We start from the raw sequence: 20097 nt of genomic DNA, 5'->3' as shown, positions 1-20097 counted from the left end.
ATCATTTTTGAGGGCCCTCCATTGACCTCTAACTTGTTCATTGGTGCCAACGTGCACCATGACCGCTGGATCCTCACCAGCCCCTCCCAGTAATCTGTCAATCCGATTCGCGATGTGTCGAACTCGAGCGCCAGGAAGACAACACACCGTTCGACGATCCCGGTCTTTATGGTAGATTGCCCTCTCTGTCCCCCTAATAATTGAGTCCCCCACCACTAGAACCTGTCTAGCCTGCCCTGCACTCCCCGTCCCCATCTCACTGGAGCAGTCATCCCCATGGCGTTCAGATGGCATGTCGTGCTGCAGCGGTGCTGGCTCTGTAATGGCATCGCCCTCATCTGCCAACGTTGCAGACATGTTGGGTTGTGCCAGTTCAGGACCAGCCTCCCTGGATCTATTCCCTCTACGCCTCCTTCTATCTGACACCCAGCTGACTGCCTGCTCCCCCTGCACTTCCGTACTACCGTCCGCCCCCGCCTCTACCCCAGCGAGTGTCTGCTCAGTGAGCACCAAACTCGTTTCCATGATGTCAATGGCTCTCAGTGTTGCCAGTTGCTGATTTAGATCCAGAATTTGGGCTTCTAAATGTGCGACGTGCATGCATCTTGCGCAACAGTATGCACCCTCGATCGGCTGATCAAGGACCGCATACATTGCACAAGTAGCACACTGGATGACATTGCCAGACATGGAGCTCATCCTAATGGGGATCTACAATTTACTTGTGGAAGTAGTGAAGATAGACTTGTTCACACTCCGCTCACACGCTGCTACAACCGCTCACACGCTGCTGCAACCGCTCAACCGCTGACCCGCTGCTGCAGCCGCCGACCCGCTGCTGCAGCCGCCGACCCGCTGCTGCAGCCGCCGACCCGCTGCTGCAGCCGCTGACCCGCTGCTGCAACCGTTGACCTGCTGCTGCAACCGCTCACCCGCTGCTGCAACCGCTCACCCGCTGCTGCAACCGCTCACCCGCTGCTGCAACCGCTCACCCGCTGCTGCAACCGCTCACCCGCTGCTGCAACCCCTCACACGCTGCTGCAACCCCTCACACGCTGCTGCAACCCCTCACACGCTGCTGCCTCTGTGCAACCACTCACACGCTGCTGCCTCTGTGCAACCACTCACACGCTGCCGCTCTCGCGCAACCTCTTACCCGCTGACACTTATGCGCAACCGGTCACAAATTTTTTATTTTTTTATTTTTTCCCCCTCACAAACACTTAGACCCCCAGACACACACACACACAGAAGACACAACTAACCAGATACACAGAAAACACACACTTAGCTCACAAACACACACAGAAGATACTTATAAGCTCCTCCACTCCTCCTGGTGATGTCACCCGCTGTCCTGGCGGCCACTCACTCTGCCCTCCTGTCTCAGCTGCTCCGTTCTGGTCCCCTCCGCTACTGCTGGCGCTGGACTCCTGGTGGCCTCTTGGCGCCGGCTACTGCACTCCGGTCTCTCCTTGCTGCCCCCGCACCTGCTTCGGCGCCGGTATCGGCTGCTGAGCTGCTCCGCTGTCCCCTTCCTTTAAAAATCCCTGCCTCCTGAAAGGGCTGGGCTGATTGGCTGAGCGCTCAGCCAATAGCAGCTAGTGCTTAGCTATTGGCTGAGTGCTCAGCCAATTACAGATAGTGCTTAGCTATTCATTCATGAATAGCACTATCTTAGCAGCTGGAGGTCATGTCTGAGCGGCAGAGAGGTGAGTAACTTTATTTTTTTTTTTTTAACACTTATTGATGATTTTCAGGGAAGGGCTTATATTTCAAAATTTGAAATATTTGAAAGCAATGGGATAGCATGCTGCACTTCTGCCACAGCTGTCACAGCTCTCGCAGCGCAAGAAAGAAAATATCACCAGTGGATGTCAGCCCTAAAGTGGTGGATCACGTAAAGATAGAGATGTACCACGTATGTAACCCGTAATTTATGTTCCCTAGTCCACCATCAAGGCTATGGCTCTTGTGCAACGGCCGAGCTGAGCGCGCTAAAGTGGGTGAGACTACGGGGTTTGCAAGATGGTTGTCACGGATGGCTCTGTAATCCCTCCTGACAGTGGCGATAACGGGGCTCTGCTCAGCTGTTGCACAATGGCAGTGATGCAGCTAAAACTTACAGACAAGCTGCGCCTGCCATCTATATTGATCTTTTGCACCAGGGTCCATGAGCCTATAGCCAACCCCTAACCTTAGTCCAATGTGTATGGCCACCTTAACACTCGTGTCATAAATAGCTTTCTTGATAACAGCATTTAATCTACTATGGTGTCAGCAGTAAATAGACTTTATGTAAGCAATAGAGCTGTGTGATACTCATGAGATAATTTCTGAAATGTTTTTCAGTATGTCTGCCAACTTTCCTTCACTTTCTCGTATGATTGGCATGCAATATGTACAAACATTTACAACGCAAAACACAACTTGCAAAACTTCCTAATATGGATCCAAAACATTGTTTGTTTGCATAGATCGAAAACCCTAATCCAGATGAGGTGCGAGCAGGACGCAAGTCTGTGTATGACACATGGCTAAAGAATCAGCCATCATCACATGATCCAAACATTCCACGGTATGTAGATAACAATCTCTTTCTCTCGGCAGGTTATTATATAAGGACATAGACAATAACAAACAAGAAAGTGTCTCCATTTAGGCCTCCTGCACACGGGCGGGTTGGACCCTGCATGCGTGATTCCCGCAACGGAGTTCAACCTGGTGCCAGGCCTGATTACCTGTCTGGCGTCTTCCCCTGTGCCGACAATATGCTGAGTGGCAGTTGCGCAGTACTGGGGACTCCGCGGCCTCCGATGCAGCTAATGTGTCGGCCATTATATGCGCAGTAGAGAGGGTGCCGCGCCGTCGCCATAGCGATGACGCGGTTCCTGCTGCCATTCCGGAATGATGATTTTGGAATGGCCGGGGCACGGATGGCTTCCATTGACTTCAATGGAAGCCGTCTGTGCGTATCCCGCAGCAAATTGCAGCATGTTGCGATTTCTTTCCCGCGAGTGGAAAATTGCAATCGATTTCTGCTAGTGGGCTAGAAATTGCGTTTTTCCATAGCATGCTATAGGCTAGATTTCGCAATGCAAATTCACCTGTGTGCAGGAGGCCTTACGTGCATTTGGCCCCAAATATTCTGCAGCAAAGAAATAGACCTACAGCTTTATAGTCTGCAGATCTGTGCATACTGTAAAGGAACCAGAAACAAAAACAATATGGTATTAAGGCCCCCATACACAATAGGCAAACATCATATTAACCCGCCAATTTCAGCAGGACCCAATAGTCTACAGTTCAAATGATAATTTCTAGAGATGAGCGAACGTACTCGTCCGAGCTTGATACTCGTTCGAGTATTAGCGTGTTCGAGATGCTCGTTATTCGAAACGAGCACCACGCGATGTTCGAGTTACTTTCACTTTCATCTCTGAGACGTTAGCGCGCTTTTCTGGCCAATAGAAAAACAGGGAAGGCATTACAACTTCCCCTTGCGACGTTCAAGCCCCATACCACCCCCCTGCAGTGAGTGGCTGGCGAGATCAGGTGTCACCCGAGTATATAAATCGGCCCCTCCCGCGGCTCGCCATAGATGCATTCTGACATAGTTCAGGGAAAGTGCTGTCTTGCTGGAGTTGCTATAGGGAGAGTGTTAGGAGTTATTTTAGGCTTCAAGAACCCCAACGGTCCTTCTTAGGGCCACATCTAACCGTGTGCAGTAGTGTGGAGGCTGCTTTTTGCAGTGTTGCACATTTTTTTTTTGTATATCGGCCATGCAGAGCATTGCGTCCTGCAGTAATTTTACATTGTCCAGGGCCAGTAGTGGTGAGGCAGGGACAGAAGACATATTTAGTGTATATAGGCAGTGGGCCTTTCCAAAAACATTTGGGAAGAAAAATCTATTTGGGCTGCCTGTGACCGTCCTAAGTGTACTGGGTCTCTGCTGGGGGTAGTTGTCCTAATGCATACGCAGTCAGCTAAGTGTTACAGCAGGCTTGCGCAAAATTCTTTCCTGGCTCTGCTGTGCGTTCCGTAAGCGAAGTCAGCCTCCAACCAAAGGCCAATAAGCGGCACATTTAATTACAGCGTTCTGTTTCTGCACTACTGGTAATACAGCATGCTGAGGGGTAGGGGTAGGCCTAGAGGACGTGGACGCTGGCGAGGATGTGGAGGCCCAAGTCAGGGTGTGGGCACAGGCCGAGCCAGTGCGGTGGCCAGGGGTAGAGGCAGGGCCAGACCGAATAATCCACCAACTGTTTCCCAAAGCGCCCCCTCTCACCATGCCACCCTGCAGAGGCCAAGGTGCTCTAAGGTGTGGCAGTTTTTCACAGAGAAGCCTGACGACCGACGAACAGTGGTGTGCAACCTTTGTCGCGCCAAGATCAGCTGGGGAGCCACCACCACCAGCATGCGCAGGCATATGATGGCCAAGCACCCCACAAGGTGGGACGAAGGCCGTTCACCGCCTCCGGTTTGCACCACTGCCTCTCCCCCTGTGCCCCAACCTGCCACTGAGATCCAACCCCCCTCTGAGGACACAGGCACGAGTGCCTACCGGCCTGCACCCACACCCTCACCTCTGCTGTCCTCGGCCCCATCCAGCAATGTCTCTCAGCGCAGCGTCCAGACGTCACTAGCGCAACTGTTTGAGCGCAAGTACGCCGCCACGCACCCGCACGCTCAAGCGTTAAACGTGCACATAGCCAAATTGATCAGCCTGGAGATGCTGCCGTATAGGCTTGTGGAAACGGAGGCTTTCAAAAGCATGATGGCGGCGGCGGCCCCGCGCTACTCGGTTCCCAGTCGCCACTACTTTTCCCGATGTGCCGTCTCAGCCCTGCACGACCACGTCTCCCGCAACATTTTACGCGCCCTCACCAATGCGGTTACTGCCAAGGTCCACTTAACAACGGACACGTGGACAAGCACAGGCGGGCAGGGCCACTATCTCCCTGACGGCACATTGGGTGAATTTAGTGGAGGCTGGGACAGAGTCAGAGTCTGGGACCGCTCACGTCCTACCCACCCCCAGAATTGCGGGCCCCAGCTCGGTGCTGGTATCTGCGGCGGTGTATGCTTCCTCCACTAAACCACCCTCCTCCTCCTCCTCCAACGCAACCTCTGTCTCGCAATCAAGATGTGTCAGCAGCAGCACGTCGCCAGCAGTCGGTGTCGCGCGGCGTGGCAGCACAGCGGTGGGCAAGCGTCAGCAGGCCGTGCTGAAACTACTCAGCTTAGGAGAGAAGAGGCACACGGCCCACGAACTGCTGCAGGGTCTGACAGAGCAGACCGACCGCTGGCTTTCGCCGCTGAGCCTCCAACCGGGCATGGTCGTGTGTGACAACGGCCGTAACCTGGTGGCGGCTCTGCAGCTCGGCAGCCTCACGCTCGTGCCATGCCTGGCCCATGTCTTTAATTTTGTGGTTCAGCGCTTTCTGAAAAGCTACCCACACTTGTCAGACCTGCTCGGAAAGGTGCGCCGGGTCAGCGCACATTTCCGCAAGTCCAAGACGGACGCTGCCACCCTACGGACCCTGCAACATCGGTTTAATTTGCCAGTGCACCGACTGCTGTGCGATGTGCCCACACGGTGGAACTCTACGCTCCACATGTTGGCCAGACTCTATGAGCAGCGTAGAGCTATAGTGGAATACCAACTCCAACATGGGCAGCGTAGTGGGAGTCAGCCTCCTCAATTCTTTACAAAAGAGTGGGCCTGGTTGGCAGCCATATGCCAGGTCCTTGGAAACTTTGAGGAGTCTACCCAGATGGTGAGCTGGGATGCTGCAATCATTAGCGTCACCATTTCTCTGCTATGCCTCTTGAGAAGTTCCCTGCAAAGCATAAAGGCAGACGCTTTGCACTCGGAAACGGAGGCGGGGGAAGACAGTATATCGCTGGATAGTCAGAGCACCCTTATGTCTATATCTCAGCGCGTTGAGGAGGAGGGGGAGGAGCATGAGGAGGAGGGGGAAGAGACAGCTTGGCCCACTGCTGAGGGTACACATGCTGCTTGCCTGTCATCCTTTCAGCCTGTATGGCCTGAGGAGGAGGAGGAGGAGGAGGATCCTGAAAGTGATCTTCCTAGTGAGGACAGCCATGTGTTGCGTACAGGTACCCTGGCACACATGGCTGACTTCATGTTAGGATGCCTTTCTCGAGACCCTCGCGTTACATGCATTCTGGCCACTACGGATTACTGGGTGTACACACTGCTCGACCCACGGTATAAGGAGAACCTTTCCACTCTCATACCCGAAGAGGAAAGGGGTTCGAGAGTGATGCTATACCACAGGACCCTGGCGGACAAACTGATGGTAACATTCCCATCCGACAGCGCTAGTGGCAGAAGGTGCAGTTCCAAGGGCCAGGTAGCAGGGGAGGCGCAGAGATCAGGCAGCATGTACAGCGCAGGCAGGGGAACATTCTCCAAGGCCTTTGCCAGCTTTATGGCTCCCCAGCAAGACTGTGTCACTGCTCCCCAGTCAAGGCTGAGTTGGCAGGAGCACTGTAAAAGGATGGTGAGGGAGTCTGTAGCCGATCGCACGACCGTCCTCGGTGACGCCTCTGCCCCCTACAACTACTGGGTGTCGAAGCTGGACACGTGACCTGAACTCGCGCTGTATGCCCTGGAGGTGCTTGCTTGTCCTGCGGCTAGCGTCTTGTCAGAGAGGGTGTTTAGTGCGGCTGGGGGAATCATCACGGATAAGCGTACCCGCCTGTCAACCGACAGTGCCGACAGGCTTACACTCATCAAGATGAACAAAGCCTGGATTTCCCCAGACTTCTCTTCTCCACCAGCGGACAGCAGCGAAACCTAAGCAATACGTAGGCTGCACCCGCGGATGGAAGCATCGTTCTCTATCACCACCAAAAACGGGGACCTTTTTGCTTCATCAATCTGTGTATTCTATTCATCCTCCTCCTCCTGCTCCTCCTCCTGAAACCTCACGTAATCACGCCGAACGGGCAATTTTTCTTAGGCCCACAAGGCTCAGTGATATAATTTTTGTAAACAATTTTTATACGTTTCAATGCTCATTAAAGCGTTGAAACTTGCACCTGAACCAATTTTTATTTTAACTGGGCTGCCTCCAGGCCTAGTTACCAATTAAGCCACATTAACCAAAGCGATTAATGGGTTTCACCTGCCCTCTTGGTTGGGCATGGGCAATTTTTCTGAGGTACTGTTGGTACACCAATTTTTTGGGGCCCTCGCCTACAGTGTAATTTTACGGGGGCAGTATCAGTCCAGTATCTAACATTCAAGGAGCTTGACTGCGTGGACCTTCAAATTAGCTATTAAAAGTTATATTTTAAAATTACTATCAATAAAAGAAAAAGTGGAAGACAAAACACACATATGTAGAATCAAGTGTAAGGAGATAAAAAAGAGAAGAGAAAGAAGTGCCACTAATGTAAGTATTAATAGACCGAGTTTCACTGAGTCAGCAAGTCAGATTCAGTAGATGTATATTATGGGTCTGTTGGACGTGTGTCATTCAGATATGGAAAGTGATGCACGTTATGCACCAGCACATAAAGCGTAACCCTTAGATAAGGAAAAAGGAAAAAACAGCGGCATGTCAGTCCACCACTAGGACTGACATGCCGCCGTTTTTTTCATTTACTTTGATTTCAGTTTTGTTCCTGTGGCTCTAATGCAGGGTCTAACCTATTGAGCATTGAGTATAGGTAGCTTTTATTGAAAAGATACCCGCATTACCATTTAGGATGCTTGGAAATCTAAGTTTACGGCAATAATTACTTTTGACCAGGATGTATTATCCTGGTCATATCTCTATTTAGAGGATAGATTTTGCTTCTTCATTTATTTTATATTGGTGTGTACTCTTTCACGGAACCAGATTCATCGGGGAATATCTTTATTCTCCATAGACTCTACCCGTCTTGAATCTGGTTGCTATTTCCCGTACTAGGGGATCTAGCAGTGATCATTAAGTGTCCAGTGCGGCCAATTGTGGACAATGCAGTGATCTAACCGTGAATTAGTTTTTCAGCCACTACCCAGTACATCACTGGTACTAACGGCGAAAAATATTTTCTCAGCCACTACCCAGTACAATTACTGGCAATAACGTATTGGAACCCCTGAAGAACCCACTAGGTGGGGGAAACGCGTTGGGTTACGTTTTTTGCTTATTTGTTGAGCATGTGTCGTTCTTTTATATCTGAATGACACACGTCTAACAGATCTGGACGAGTGGTCACATTTAAACAAGACCAACTATACGTATCAATTAAGTCTCATTACCCTATTTAAGGGTTACGACCTATACGTGACTGCCCAGCATGCGTCGCTTCTTATATTTGAGCGAGAATCACAGGGGCAGAGCTTTGTCTGACTAAATCAAATTGGAGCCCTTCACAGTGACAGACAGACTAAAATATAACTTTTATTCAAGACTAACATAAAATAATGACTTGGGCTAAGAACAAGACAAACATAAAAAAAGAGAATATTACAGATAGGTGGGTAAATGGAGTTATTAGAATCACCCCACCTAGGCTATGGTAAAGACGAGACTGAAGAGTCGCTAGTGATGCATCAGATAGTCCGTAATTTAATGAGTAGAATTACGGGTATCAGATATAAGTCTAAGAACACTTTGGTACTGGAGCAAAATTGCTCAAAAAACCTATGGAGATCGCACTGGTTTAGTCGTCACTTGCGATTAATTAATCCAATGGTCACTAAAGTGGGGCCCCAGTACCTATAAACTATAAGAAGAGTGTCACGCATCAGTGTAGCGACCGTCTGTAACAAAGTGGTCACATTCGGATAGGTTGATGATCACAGGATTTGATAGTTACTTAGCCAATAATATGATTTGAGGAAACCATAAAAGTACCTCAAGTATTTGGCTCAGAGTAGTATCAGTCCATATCATTTGGAAAGAACGGTAAGCTCTCTTTAGTATAAGTATAGCTCAATATACAACTCATATAACTCGAGAGAAGAATGGATGACCTCTCTTTATGTGAAAGGGTGATTACTGCTCAAGAATAATTACTGCTCGTAGAAATATGATTACTTGCTCAGGAATAATTACTGCTCAACGCGTTTCCCTACTAGGATTGTTGGTAGTTCATCAGGAGCAATTGTATGAGTTATGCCATACGATATGACAGGTTCATTGAGTTGAAAACTCAAGAGAAAGAGAGAGAAAGTACCACAATCGTGTTTTGAGACACGAAGGGTTAAATACTTTCTGTCAAATTTTGAGAGTGCCACAATCTTGTTTTGGGACACAAAGAGTTAAGAGAAAGTGCCACAATCGTGTTTTGGGACACGAAGGGTTAAATACTTTGTCAGATTTTGAGAAAGTACCACAATCGTGTTTTGGGACACGAAGGGTTAATTACTTTCTGCCAGATTTTGAGAAAGTGTCCCAAAACACGATTGTGGTACTTTCTCAAAATCTGATTACTAATTTGAAGGTCCACGCAGTCAAGCTCCTCGCCTACAGTGTAATCCAATTAATTTTTTGCCCACCTGCATTAAAGCTGACGTTACATCAGCTGTGCTGGGCACTGCAATGGGATATATTTATGTACCGCCAGTGGCTTCTTGGGACCCACCCATGCTGTCGTTCCACATGGACTTCCCATTAGGGAGATGTACGTGCCTGTGTATACTTATAAAAAACTCGAGCCTGACTGGGGCATGCAGTTCGGGCCGAAGCCCACCTGCATTTAATCTGACGTTAGCTCTGCTGTCCAGGGCACTGCAATGGGATACATTTATGTACAGCAGGTGGGTTCCAGGGAGCCACCCATGCTGTGGGTGCACACGGAATTCCCATTGCGGAGTTGTACCTGCCTGTGACTATTTATAAAAAAACGCAGTCTGACTGGGGCATGCAGACACCTTGACAGAATGAATAGTGTGTGGCACATAGGTTCCCCATTGCTATGCCCACGTGTGCAGCTCCTGATGGCGGTGGCACAGAATTATATTTCTCATTGCTTCTGTACAGCATTGTGGGCTATCGTCCTGCCCCTTTTAAAGAGGGTCGCTGCCTAGCCGTGCCAACCCTCTGCAGTGTGTGCCTGCGGTTCCTCCTCATGGCAGACGCACTTCTAAATAGACATGAGTGTGGCGTGGCATGAGGGCAGCTGAAGGCTGCGCAGTGACACTTTGGTGTGTGCTGTGGACACTGGGTCGTGCGGAGGGGGGGGGGGGTTGGGCAGCATGTAACCCAGGAGAAGTTGCAGCGGAGTGTCATGCAGGCAGTGATTGTGCTTTGTTGGAGGTAGTGTGGTGCTTAGCTAAGGTATGCATTGCTAATGAGGGCTTTTCAGAAGTAAAAATTGTTGGAAGGGGGGGGCCCACTCTTGCCTCTATTGTGGCTTAATAGTGGGACCTGGGAACTTGAGATGCAGCCCAACATGTAGCCCCTCGCCTGCCCTATCCGTTGCTGTGTCGTTCCCATCACTTTCTTGAATTGCCCAGATTTTCTCAAATAGAAATCTTAGTGGGCATCGGCGATATACAAAAATGCTCGGGTCGCCCATTGACTTAAATGGGGTTCGTTATTCGAAACGAACCCTCGAGCATCGCGAAATTTTCGTCCCGAGTAACGAGCACCCGAGCATTTTGGTGCTCGCTCATCTCTAATAATTTCCCATTTTATTTGGGTTTTGCAGTGTGGGGAACTTGGGCTCTGGAAGTGACTACTCACCATTCCTGCAACTTCTTGGAGTTTCTGCAGCCGATGTGAGATACCATTATGACCAGGTACTGCGCTGAGACACACACAGATAAATCCATTCAAACTAAATTGTGCAACGCCAATTATTTTTTTTCTAAGAAAATATTTCACTTGAAAACGCAGTTATAGCTGATGTGTTGCTGAGATTGTTGCAGATTTTAGTGTTAATCTACAGCACCCTTTTAACTTGAATTTAATTTTAAGAGGTGAAACCTGTTTCGAATCTGTGCCAAAATCTACATCACATGATGTGAACTTTGACGCAGATTATAGAGGGAATTTGTTGTGGATTTTTTGCCTGCAGGAAAAAATCGCTGCAAATCTGCTATACGTGACTGCACCCTTCAAGATTTTTTAACATAAAAACTTCATTTAACCCTTTCCAATACACTGTCTGACGTCTGAACACATTTTGATTGAAGCCTGTACAGCCCTGATGTCGGAAGACGTCCAGCAGGGTATTCTTACTATATATTACTGGCCGCTCCGTTGTCAGGGGCTTCTCCAGCATCTCCCATAGCGCAGTACTAGCTCTAGCCAGCAGAAGGCACCATTGTATAATGGCAAAAAGAGAAAGCCCCCTAGGAAACCCTGAATCCAAATTAGATTGCAAAGGGTTAAAACATTTTATTGTCAGAAAATGACACCATTCATTCAAATACAGTTTTACTACAAGTTTCTCAACATTAAATTACTTTACAGTCACATGGAAACAACTTTAGTCCTCCAATCAAAGAAACAAAAATATATAAGATTGAATCAAGATTTATACTATATAAATAAACTGACCAGTAATAACATTATAACCACTTGTTTAACATTATGTAAGCGCCATCAAAATAGCTATAACTAAGGTTGAGCGAACGTACTCTTCCGAGCTTGATGCTTGTTCGAGTATTAGCATACTCAATGGTGCTCGCTACTCGAGCGAGCATCATGCCGTGTTGGACCCTGCCCCAGTTTTGGCCCCTCAACACCGTAGACGTGTCAGATTTGACCCCTGCGCACGCCAACGGTAGTTTGTGGTTGGCTTGGCGGAGGAGAGAGAGAGACAGAGACAGAGAGAGACAGAGAGAGAGAGACAGAGAGAGAGAGACAGAGAGAGAGAGACAGAGAGAGAGAGACAGAGAGAGAGAGACAGAGAGAGAGAGACAGAGAGAGAGAGATCACAGGTCCCATACAAAAATGCTTGAGTCTCCAATTGAAGTCAATGGGGTTTGTTACTCGAATAGGGCTCTTGAATTTTACAAAAAGCTTGACTCGAATAACGAGGACACAAGCTTTTTGGTGCTCGTTCATCTCTAGCTCTAATCCATCAAGGCATGGACTCCATAAGACCCCTTAAGGTGTCCTGTGGTTTCTGGCACCAAGGCTTTAGCAGCAGAATCTTTAAGACCTGTAAGTTGTTAGTTGGGACCTCCATGGATGGGACTTGTTTTTTCAGCACATCCCACAAATGCATGATTGGACTGAGATCTGGGTAAAATGGAGGCATCAACTTGAACTATTTGTCATATTCCTCAAACCATTCTTGAACAATTTCTGCAGTGTGGTATGGTGCATTACCCCAATGATAGAGGCCATTGCCATTAGGAAATACCACTGCCATGAATAGGTGTACTTGGTCTGTACAATGTTTAGTTAGGTGATACATGTCAAAGTAACATCCACGTGAATACCAACATCAAAGGTATCCAAACAGCCCCATAAGCAACAAGCTGCAATGCAATATGGGGGAAATTTTGTTATTAGAGTTTTTTTTTTTACTCTGTTGCTGGAGACCACCTTGCCATTATATTCAACAAATTTATCAGTGCTGAATGCTTATGATAAATTAGTGACATCTTGAGGTATGTCTAGAATTGTGTAGTCACTTTTTACACCACTCAGCTACTAGAGTCAGACTGTGACAAATTTTGCTATTGTTTTTAAACAGGTCACAATTCTTAAACCTGTTTAAAAGCCTCACACCATACAAACTGTGCCCCTTTCTCTTCATTTTGGCAAAGCAAAGCAGCAAAAAGTTGCAGATTTGTTAGTAAATCCCCACTTGTGACTTTTGATGACAGAAAACTATCGCATGACCCTTTCCCACCTTCACCAGGGATTTCGTTTTCCTGTTCCATTTGGGGAGCAGGAAAAGGGAATCCCTGCAGCCAAACAATTCCGTCCACAGCGCTGGGCAGATCCCATTGACTATAATGGGGTCTGCCCGTTTCCACCCCGAGGCCAGTATGTGCAGCCAGATCTGTGACAGAACCTCCGGCTGGAGGTTCCAAAGCAGATGTGAAACCAGCCTAAGTTCTTCCTAAGTGTCTGACACTGTTCTATCATTGCCAGCATTAACTTTTTTAGTAGCTTCCAGCACATCAACTTCAAAAACTTTCTGCCTAGTAGATCCCACCCCTTGTTGAGTGCCAATGTAACAAGATCAATGTCATTCACTGCACCTACCAGTGGTTTTAATGCTATGGCTGATCGTAATAGAAATACATTTAAACTAATTCAAATGTGTAAATCTTAGAATGTAGCAACATGAAAATATGTTCTAACAACCCCTTTTATTTAACACGTGCATTGCCATACATGTGAAATTCTTGACTGATTTTAGGCTAGTTTCACACAAGAACAGTTCAGGTGCATTTATGCGCCCACAATACTCATGATTGCCCTGGTCAGCAGTTGGGCTGTGATACTCATCTGTATTATAGGCGCACAAATGTGCCCGTAATATGCTTGTGTAAGACTGGCCTTCATGCGGTTTTCCCATGAAAGACTTCACAGTGTATTGACTAGAATGGGAGTGCCCTTTCACCACTAGTGAAATGCTCATGCATTCATAGTCACTTTGCATTAGTCAATGAGAAATCCATTGATTTAATAAGGAGTGATCGCAGATGTATGACCACCTCTTTGCCTAGTCCAGGACCTGTACATTCATGACCTCAAGGTATGTCTTTTTTTCAGGCATTTTCTTCTAGGATTCTATATAGGAAAAATTTCTCAAGGAACCTGCAAAAATATCGTCAATTTTTCTGGCATTTGGGAAGAAGCCTTTGTCCGAAGGAAGGCTTTGGGAGACAATGTGTCATTAAAGCCTTTTATTATAAGAAACCCTCACAGTATTTCTGCTGTGTTTTCTACTTTGTGGAGACATTTTAAAGGTGGAACCAAGTGTTCTGCCCCCACAGGCAGTCGAATATATGCTGTGATTATTATTTAATGTACAAAATATCCTTCTTTTCAGAAGTATTCCTTATCATCATACCCCATGTATCATTCTGTCTATGAAACAGTGGATCTAGTTTCTCGTCTTATGGATCGTGGTTTCTACTATCACCAAGCCGTAGCACGGCTGTGGGGTGAAATGGCCCTACGTCTAGCAGACGATGTTGTCCTACATCTTGACTGTGTGGAGTATGTAGAGACGTTGCAAAGAATTGTCAATGAAGTGCAAAGCTTATATGGTCCTAAGTTACTGGAACATAACATCAGCCTAAGTAAGTAATACACTGACGGCACTCAATTAGTCCGAAATCCCAACAGTTGTATCTCCTGAAATTGTTAAATGGACAAGGGTTGTATGTGGGAATTGGCAAAGTGCGATTGTTTTCAGTAAGAAAAACCAAGTAATCTTGTAGATATGATATCTTTTAATTGCTAACAAAAATACATGATGTTATAGCGAGCTTTCAGGTCTTCTAACAATCCTTCATCAGGCTAAATTAATGGGGAATTGGCAAGCACATCTACTGTATGTATATACTGCTATGAGTGAATATCTTCTGGTGGCTGTTTGACAGGACCAAATACTTATCATTAGTGAGTCTGAAGGACTGATGACTCTTGAGTACTATTCTTTTTGTTAGAGTTCTCCTTTAAAAATAGTGCCAACTATACTGTATGTATCAGGTTAAATTTAGAACCTGTCCGGTGAACTGACATGTCTGTTTTGATAAATACATGTTTACCTAATTAAAGAACCATTCTGAAGCATCTTTTTTTAGAACTCTATATAGTGTGGTCCCTCTGTTATTCCTCCTGGAAATGTATAAATATGGTGACAACTGGATGTTACATTCTCATTGGTGGCCATAATCATCTTCTTAGAATGACATCATATCACTTCTATCGAGGAAAGGCAAAAAGTTTATTTTTCATTGCAGGAATTGTAGTGGGTTCAACTCTAGATTATCAATAAATTGGTAGTCCTAGTAATCCAGAAATCCTCCTAATCCAACATATGAATAGTCACAGTCTGCACTAGCATGAATTTATTCAACATTCTTGAGACAACTGACTGCAGCATGTCTGTTTTTGATGTGTAAGTACATGTAACAACCAATAGTTTGGAAATTCTGAAAATTTGGTATCCTTGTGACTATAGCATATAAATGACAATTTTACTTTCGTTATATACTCATACATTATATATGGGAGATTTTAATGCATTAGAAGTTCTTCATTTTCTATTTCCAGGTTCAGTCTTTGAGGCAGTTGGTGAATTTCATAAAGCAGCTAAGGCTTTTCAATCACGGATAGAGAAAGTAAATAGAGAAAAGTAAGTAGAACATAAATATAAATAGATTTTTCTTCGAAGCATAGAAAAATGGAAAATTGGAATAGTTTTGGATGCGCCAATATAAATAATAGATTAAAAAACATCCGTACACAAAAAAATTGATTCCCTAATATTGTAACATACTTACGGTCTTTCAGAGGATTAGATGAATATCAACAGTGAGCAGCATTGTCATAAATTCACTGTCACAGCCAATAATACATGGAGTAGACATGCAGTTTGTTGCCTTATAGACAATGGGGACTCCTAAAATAATGCACTTCAGGAACACATGGTGCTTAACTCCTGGGAGGCAAAAGTGACCTCATTATTAAAGCAGTTGTCCAGGTTTAGGCAAGCATGGCAGCTTTCTCAAAAACTACCGTAGTACCACAGCTGTCCACAAGTGGTGTGGTATTACTTCAGTAAGGTTGAGTAGCACTTTCAGGCACAGATCATGGATCATCAGCGATATATTTCTAATCCTGGACAACCCCTTTAGATGAACATGAGGGGAAGGGGTGGCGATGTCTTATTATATGATACTTTTATGGCGTTCTCATTTTTAGTGCTTTCAAGCTTCCATTCATGCTCATCCTGCTATCCAGGAGAGAACAGAGATTTGCAACCTCTTGCTCTTGGCAACAGTGGGTGTTTCAGAGATCAGTCCTATCTAACGTTTATAACTTAGCTACCAGGGTAGCAAAAATAGCAGCTGCTATACGGTCTATTAAGGAAGTGGGTTCATCTCCAGCAGGAAGTAAAGAACTTGCTAAATTAAATGCTGATCACTTGGGGACCAAGGAAAGGATATTCCTGCCATGTAATATCACCCACCTGTACTACCCGTGTAGCACTGTGACATAACTTGTTGCATTATTTCTATGCAGTAAACTCACTATGTGCATTATTCCTGTGCAGTGTCCTTATATGCATTATACTTGTATAGTGACATTGCAGATCTGTCTACCTATCTATAAATCAATCCTGTGCTGTGACATCGCTTTTTGCATAATGCATGTATGGGGCTTTATCTTTGTTCTGTGACCTAACAGAATCTATAAGGAACAAGACCCGCTAATACACCCTAGTTCCTGTCCAGTTGTTCCATCCCTCACCCCTAAGGAAAACCGAAAACTATGTGCCTCATGAAGCAAAACGTACAAAGTGTACATTTTTGGATCTTGTAGCAGGAGGCCATGCTTTCTTTACAAATAACAATCATTACACTGCAAAAAAAAAAACAATCCCCGTGGGGAATCCTGAGTGATCTCCCCACAGCCCCAGCTCTGCTGTCTACAGCAGTACCATGAGGAACTGTGAACACTGGCAACTTTTATCCCAGGTTCAATCCCGGCTTGGATCAGGTAGCCGGCTGAAGGTTGACTCAGCCTTCCATGATTCCGAGGTTGGTAGAATGAGTACCCAGCTTGGTGGGGGGATAAAAGAAGGCTGGGGAAGGCAATGGTAAACCACCCCGCAAATACAGTCTGCCAGAAAATGTCACAATGTGATGTCACCCTAGTAGTCGAGGGACTTTACCTAAGCAGGTGTAGCTGACAATTATTTGTACCGCCAGGATTCCTGAGCCCTTTGTTGCCTCATTCCTGTTGCACCTTGGGTCAACATTTTCCTACAGAAAACACAACATGTTAGTTATGCAGTCTTAACTCTAATGTCTCTTATATTATTTATTAATTTCAGCTTAAATAGACAGGGGCACAGTCATCAACAGGTTTGTTAGAACAACACTTTACACAAGCAGGACTGTTTGGTGCAAATTATGTTAAATGAATTAAATGTCAAATGATACATCAGATCTGGCGCAACTCTTGACTAAAGTAAACACTTCCACACCATTGGTGCAGATCCTGTGGTGCCTGCCTGTAACGTTCGCATGCTAGCCAAGAATCTAACTTTTTTCAGAGTCCCATGCACATGGTCTCCTATACAAGTCTATGCGCACAAGGCTCTGAAAAGAGTCAGATTTTCAACTGGCGTGCAGACTTTGCAGGTGGGCAGCATGGAACCAATGAAGCGGGAGAGTATACAAAATACAGCACCTGGTTTCCTGTCACCTGCCTTAAGGCTAATGCCTACAGCTGTGATGGACTCCGCCAGCGGAATATCGCAGCGTAGTCCGTCATGGCGCCGCCCCAAAGACCCAATACTTACCTCCTGGATCCGCTGTGCATGTCCCACCTGACGCGCATAGCAGTACAGCGCATGACAGTCGGTGGTGGGCGGGGACACGGAATCACGTGATACTTCCGTGTAGAAGCCGAAGTATAGCGTGACAGCCGGCTTCCATTGACTACGATGTAAGCCAACCGTGCGTATTCCCGCGGCAAATAAAACATGCCGTGGTTTATTTCACACTGCGGAATTCCACGGTAGAATTCTGCAGCATGAACATTGAAAGGCAGAATGCTATTAGGATTTCCGCCGTGTGATCCATCCGTGGGCATTAGCCCTTTAGGTGCTTCTTGTAGAAATATTGAAAAATCTAAAGTTTTCCCTTACATTTTTAAACAGTGTAAATTTCAAAAATGAATTTAGAATTTACAATAAATTATAATTTATTCATTCCAGATTACAATAATTGATTAAATTGAAAATAAAATAGGTGGCAGGTCTTCTTTATGAACACCTTGGATCAGCTTATCAAAAAATAATGTAACAACTTTCCCCGCTTTTCTTTTTCAGCCCACTAGAGGTAAGGAAGATCAACGATCAACTCATGCAACTTGAAAGATCCTTTATTGATCCTCTTGGAGTAGCTGGCAATTTGTTTTACAGGTAGAGTGCGGTGAATCTGCTCTAAAAAGTTGTTTACAAATTGTTTCAATCAGTACATTTTTTTATTTGCAATTAAGAGAAATTAAAATTCAAAATGACCTTCAAGGTGGCGGTCAGCTGGCCAGTATAATTTCCCCACTAGACCAGTGCTGTAGACTACCCAAAGTTCTGTGCAGGCACAGCACAAAATTCCACTTTTAACCCCTTAACGCTACAGGACGTACATTTACGTCCTGCAGGTTTCAGAGTATGTATGAAGGGGGATCGTAGGTCAATCACACTCCATACAATGTAGGTGCTGGATATTTCTTACAACCGACATTCCCACACAACAGCTCCGATAAGCCACGTGGCTGATCGGGGCTGTTAACCCTTTAACTGTATTTAAATGTTGCGATTGATGTTCGGGGTCCCACACTGCCACCCACGATAAGATTGTGGGTTGCTGTGCAGTTGCCATGGCAGCCGGGGACCTTCTGATAAGTCCTAGGGCTGCCATTGCAGATTGCCTATCAAGCTATGCCTGTGGCACGACTTGATAGATTGCCTGTCACATCGCTGTATAATGTAATGCTATGGCATTACATCATACTGCAGGGGTGATCGGATCACCGCAAGTTCTTGTTCCCCATTCATTAATTATTAAAAATAAGGTTATAAAACTTTAAAAACCCTTTTGCCATATTTCTAATAAAAGAATCTAAATTTAAAAAACAACAAATTTGGTATCACTGCGTGCGTAAAAGTCCAATCTATCAAAGTAATGCATTATTTACCCCGCAATGTGAATGTCATCAGAAAAGAAAAATAAACAACGCCACACTTGCGCTTTTTTGGGGCACCCTGTCTACATGATAAAATGTAATAAAATGTGATCGAAAAGTCGTATGTACTCCAAAAAAAAATACAGAACATCCCGCAAAAAAATGAGCCCTCCACAACTATGGCAGCGGAAAAATGAAGTTATGGCTGTCAGAGGATGGCGGCAGAAAATAATTTTAAAATATTAAATATCTTTGGAAAAAAAATAAAAGTAGTACAGCAAAAAAACCTATATAAATTTAGTATCATAGTAATCGTACTGAACCATAGAATAAAGTTATCAGGTCATTTCAGTGGCAGTGTATATGCCGTAGAAAAAAGATACACCCAAAGATGGTGAAATTTAGTTTTTTTCCATTTCACTTCACGTAGAATTTTCTAAACATTTTCACTACATTATATGGTACATTATATAGTACCACTGAAAAATACAGCTACTCCTGCAAAAAACAAGCCCTCAGACATCTACGTTGATGGTTAAATAGAAGAGAGTTATAATATTTTAGAAGATGAAGGGAAACCGAAAATGGGGAAAAAAGGGCAGAGTACTTAAGGGGTTAAAACGACAACTGCAGTCTCAGAATTATTCAATCCACAGAAGAGCACACATTTGTAGATTAGGTGTTGTCTGAAGCACATTTGATGCAACTAATCAAGGGCTTTATTAGTTGCTTCAAGTGTGCTTGAGCAAACCACAGCAAATACCTGGACTGGCTAGGTCTTTGTTGACTGTGGTATTTGACTGCATGTTAAAAATATGGCCAAGCCAGAAGTGTAGTCAAAAAAATTAAGAGAAGATATCATTGTCCTGTAAAAATATGGAAAAGGATACAAAAAAAACAGCAAAGGTACTGAATGTTCCTAGAGATACAGCTGGAAGCATTGTTCACAATTTAAAGTTAAAGCAGCACTGGCTATACTACCTGGATGTGGCAAAAGGAGTGAAGGTTCATTTACATGCAAAGATAATCTTTCAAACAATTGAAAGATTTTGTGATGTATTTGCATAAAGTCTTAATGTCCATTAACACTTTATCATCTTCATTTACATATAAAGGGTCCTCCAGAAGTTGTTTGCAGAGCCCAGCAGGTGATTAATTACACACCCAGATATGTACACAGCTGCATTGTTGTGCTCCTGGTTGCCAGCAAATTACAATGTTATCTGCC

The 20097-nt window shown here is 45.3% G+C and overlaps 1 protein-coding gene across 1 annotated transcript in view; it reads left to right on the top strand.

Annotated features, from left to right (window-relative positions):
* LOC136571795 (putative N-acetylated-alpha-linked acidic dipeptidase) overlaps window positions 1–20097 on the top strand; it is a 114347-nt gene that overhangs the window by 82620 nt on the left and 11630 nt on the right. The window contains exons 12-16 of the mRNA XM_066572423.1: window positions 2478–2578; window positions 10681–10771; window positions 13993–14245; window positions 15225–15306; window positions 18013–18105. Of these exons, the coding sequence (XP_066428520.1) occupies window positions 2478–2578; window positions 10681–10771; window positions 13993–14245; window positions 15225–15306; window positions 18013–18105 (620 nt within the window). The remainder of the gene's footprint in view (window positions 1–2477; window positions 2579–10680; window positions 10772–13992; window positions 14246–15224; window positions 15307–18012; window positions 18106–20097) is intronic.

The sequence above is a fragment of the Eleutherodactylus coqui genome, chromosome 6, assembly GCF_035609145.1.
Source record: "Eleutherodactylus coqui strain aEleCoq1 chromosome 6, aEleCoq1.hap1, whole genome shotgun sequence".
Lineage (NCBI taxonomy): Eukaryota > Metazoa > Chordata > Amphibia > Anura > Eleutherodactylidae > Eleutherodactylus > Eleutherodactylus coqui.
The sequence above is the reverse complement of the archived record's forward strand: the minus strand, read 5'-3'. Positions and strand labels throughout refer to the sequence as shown.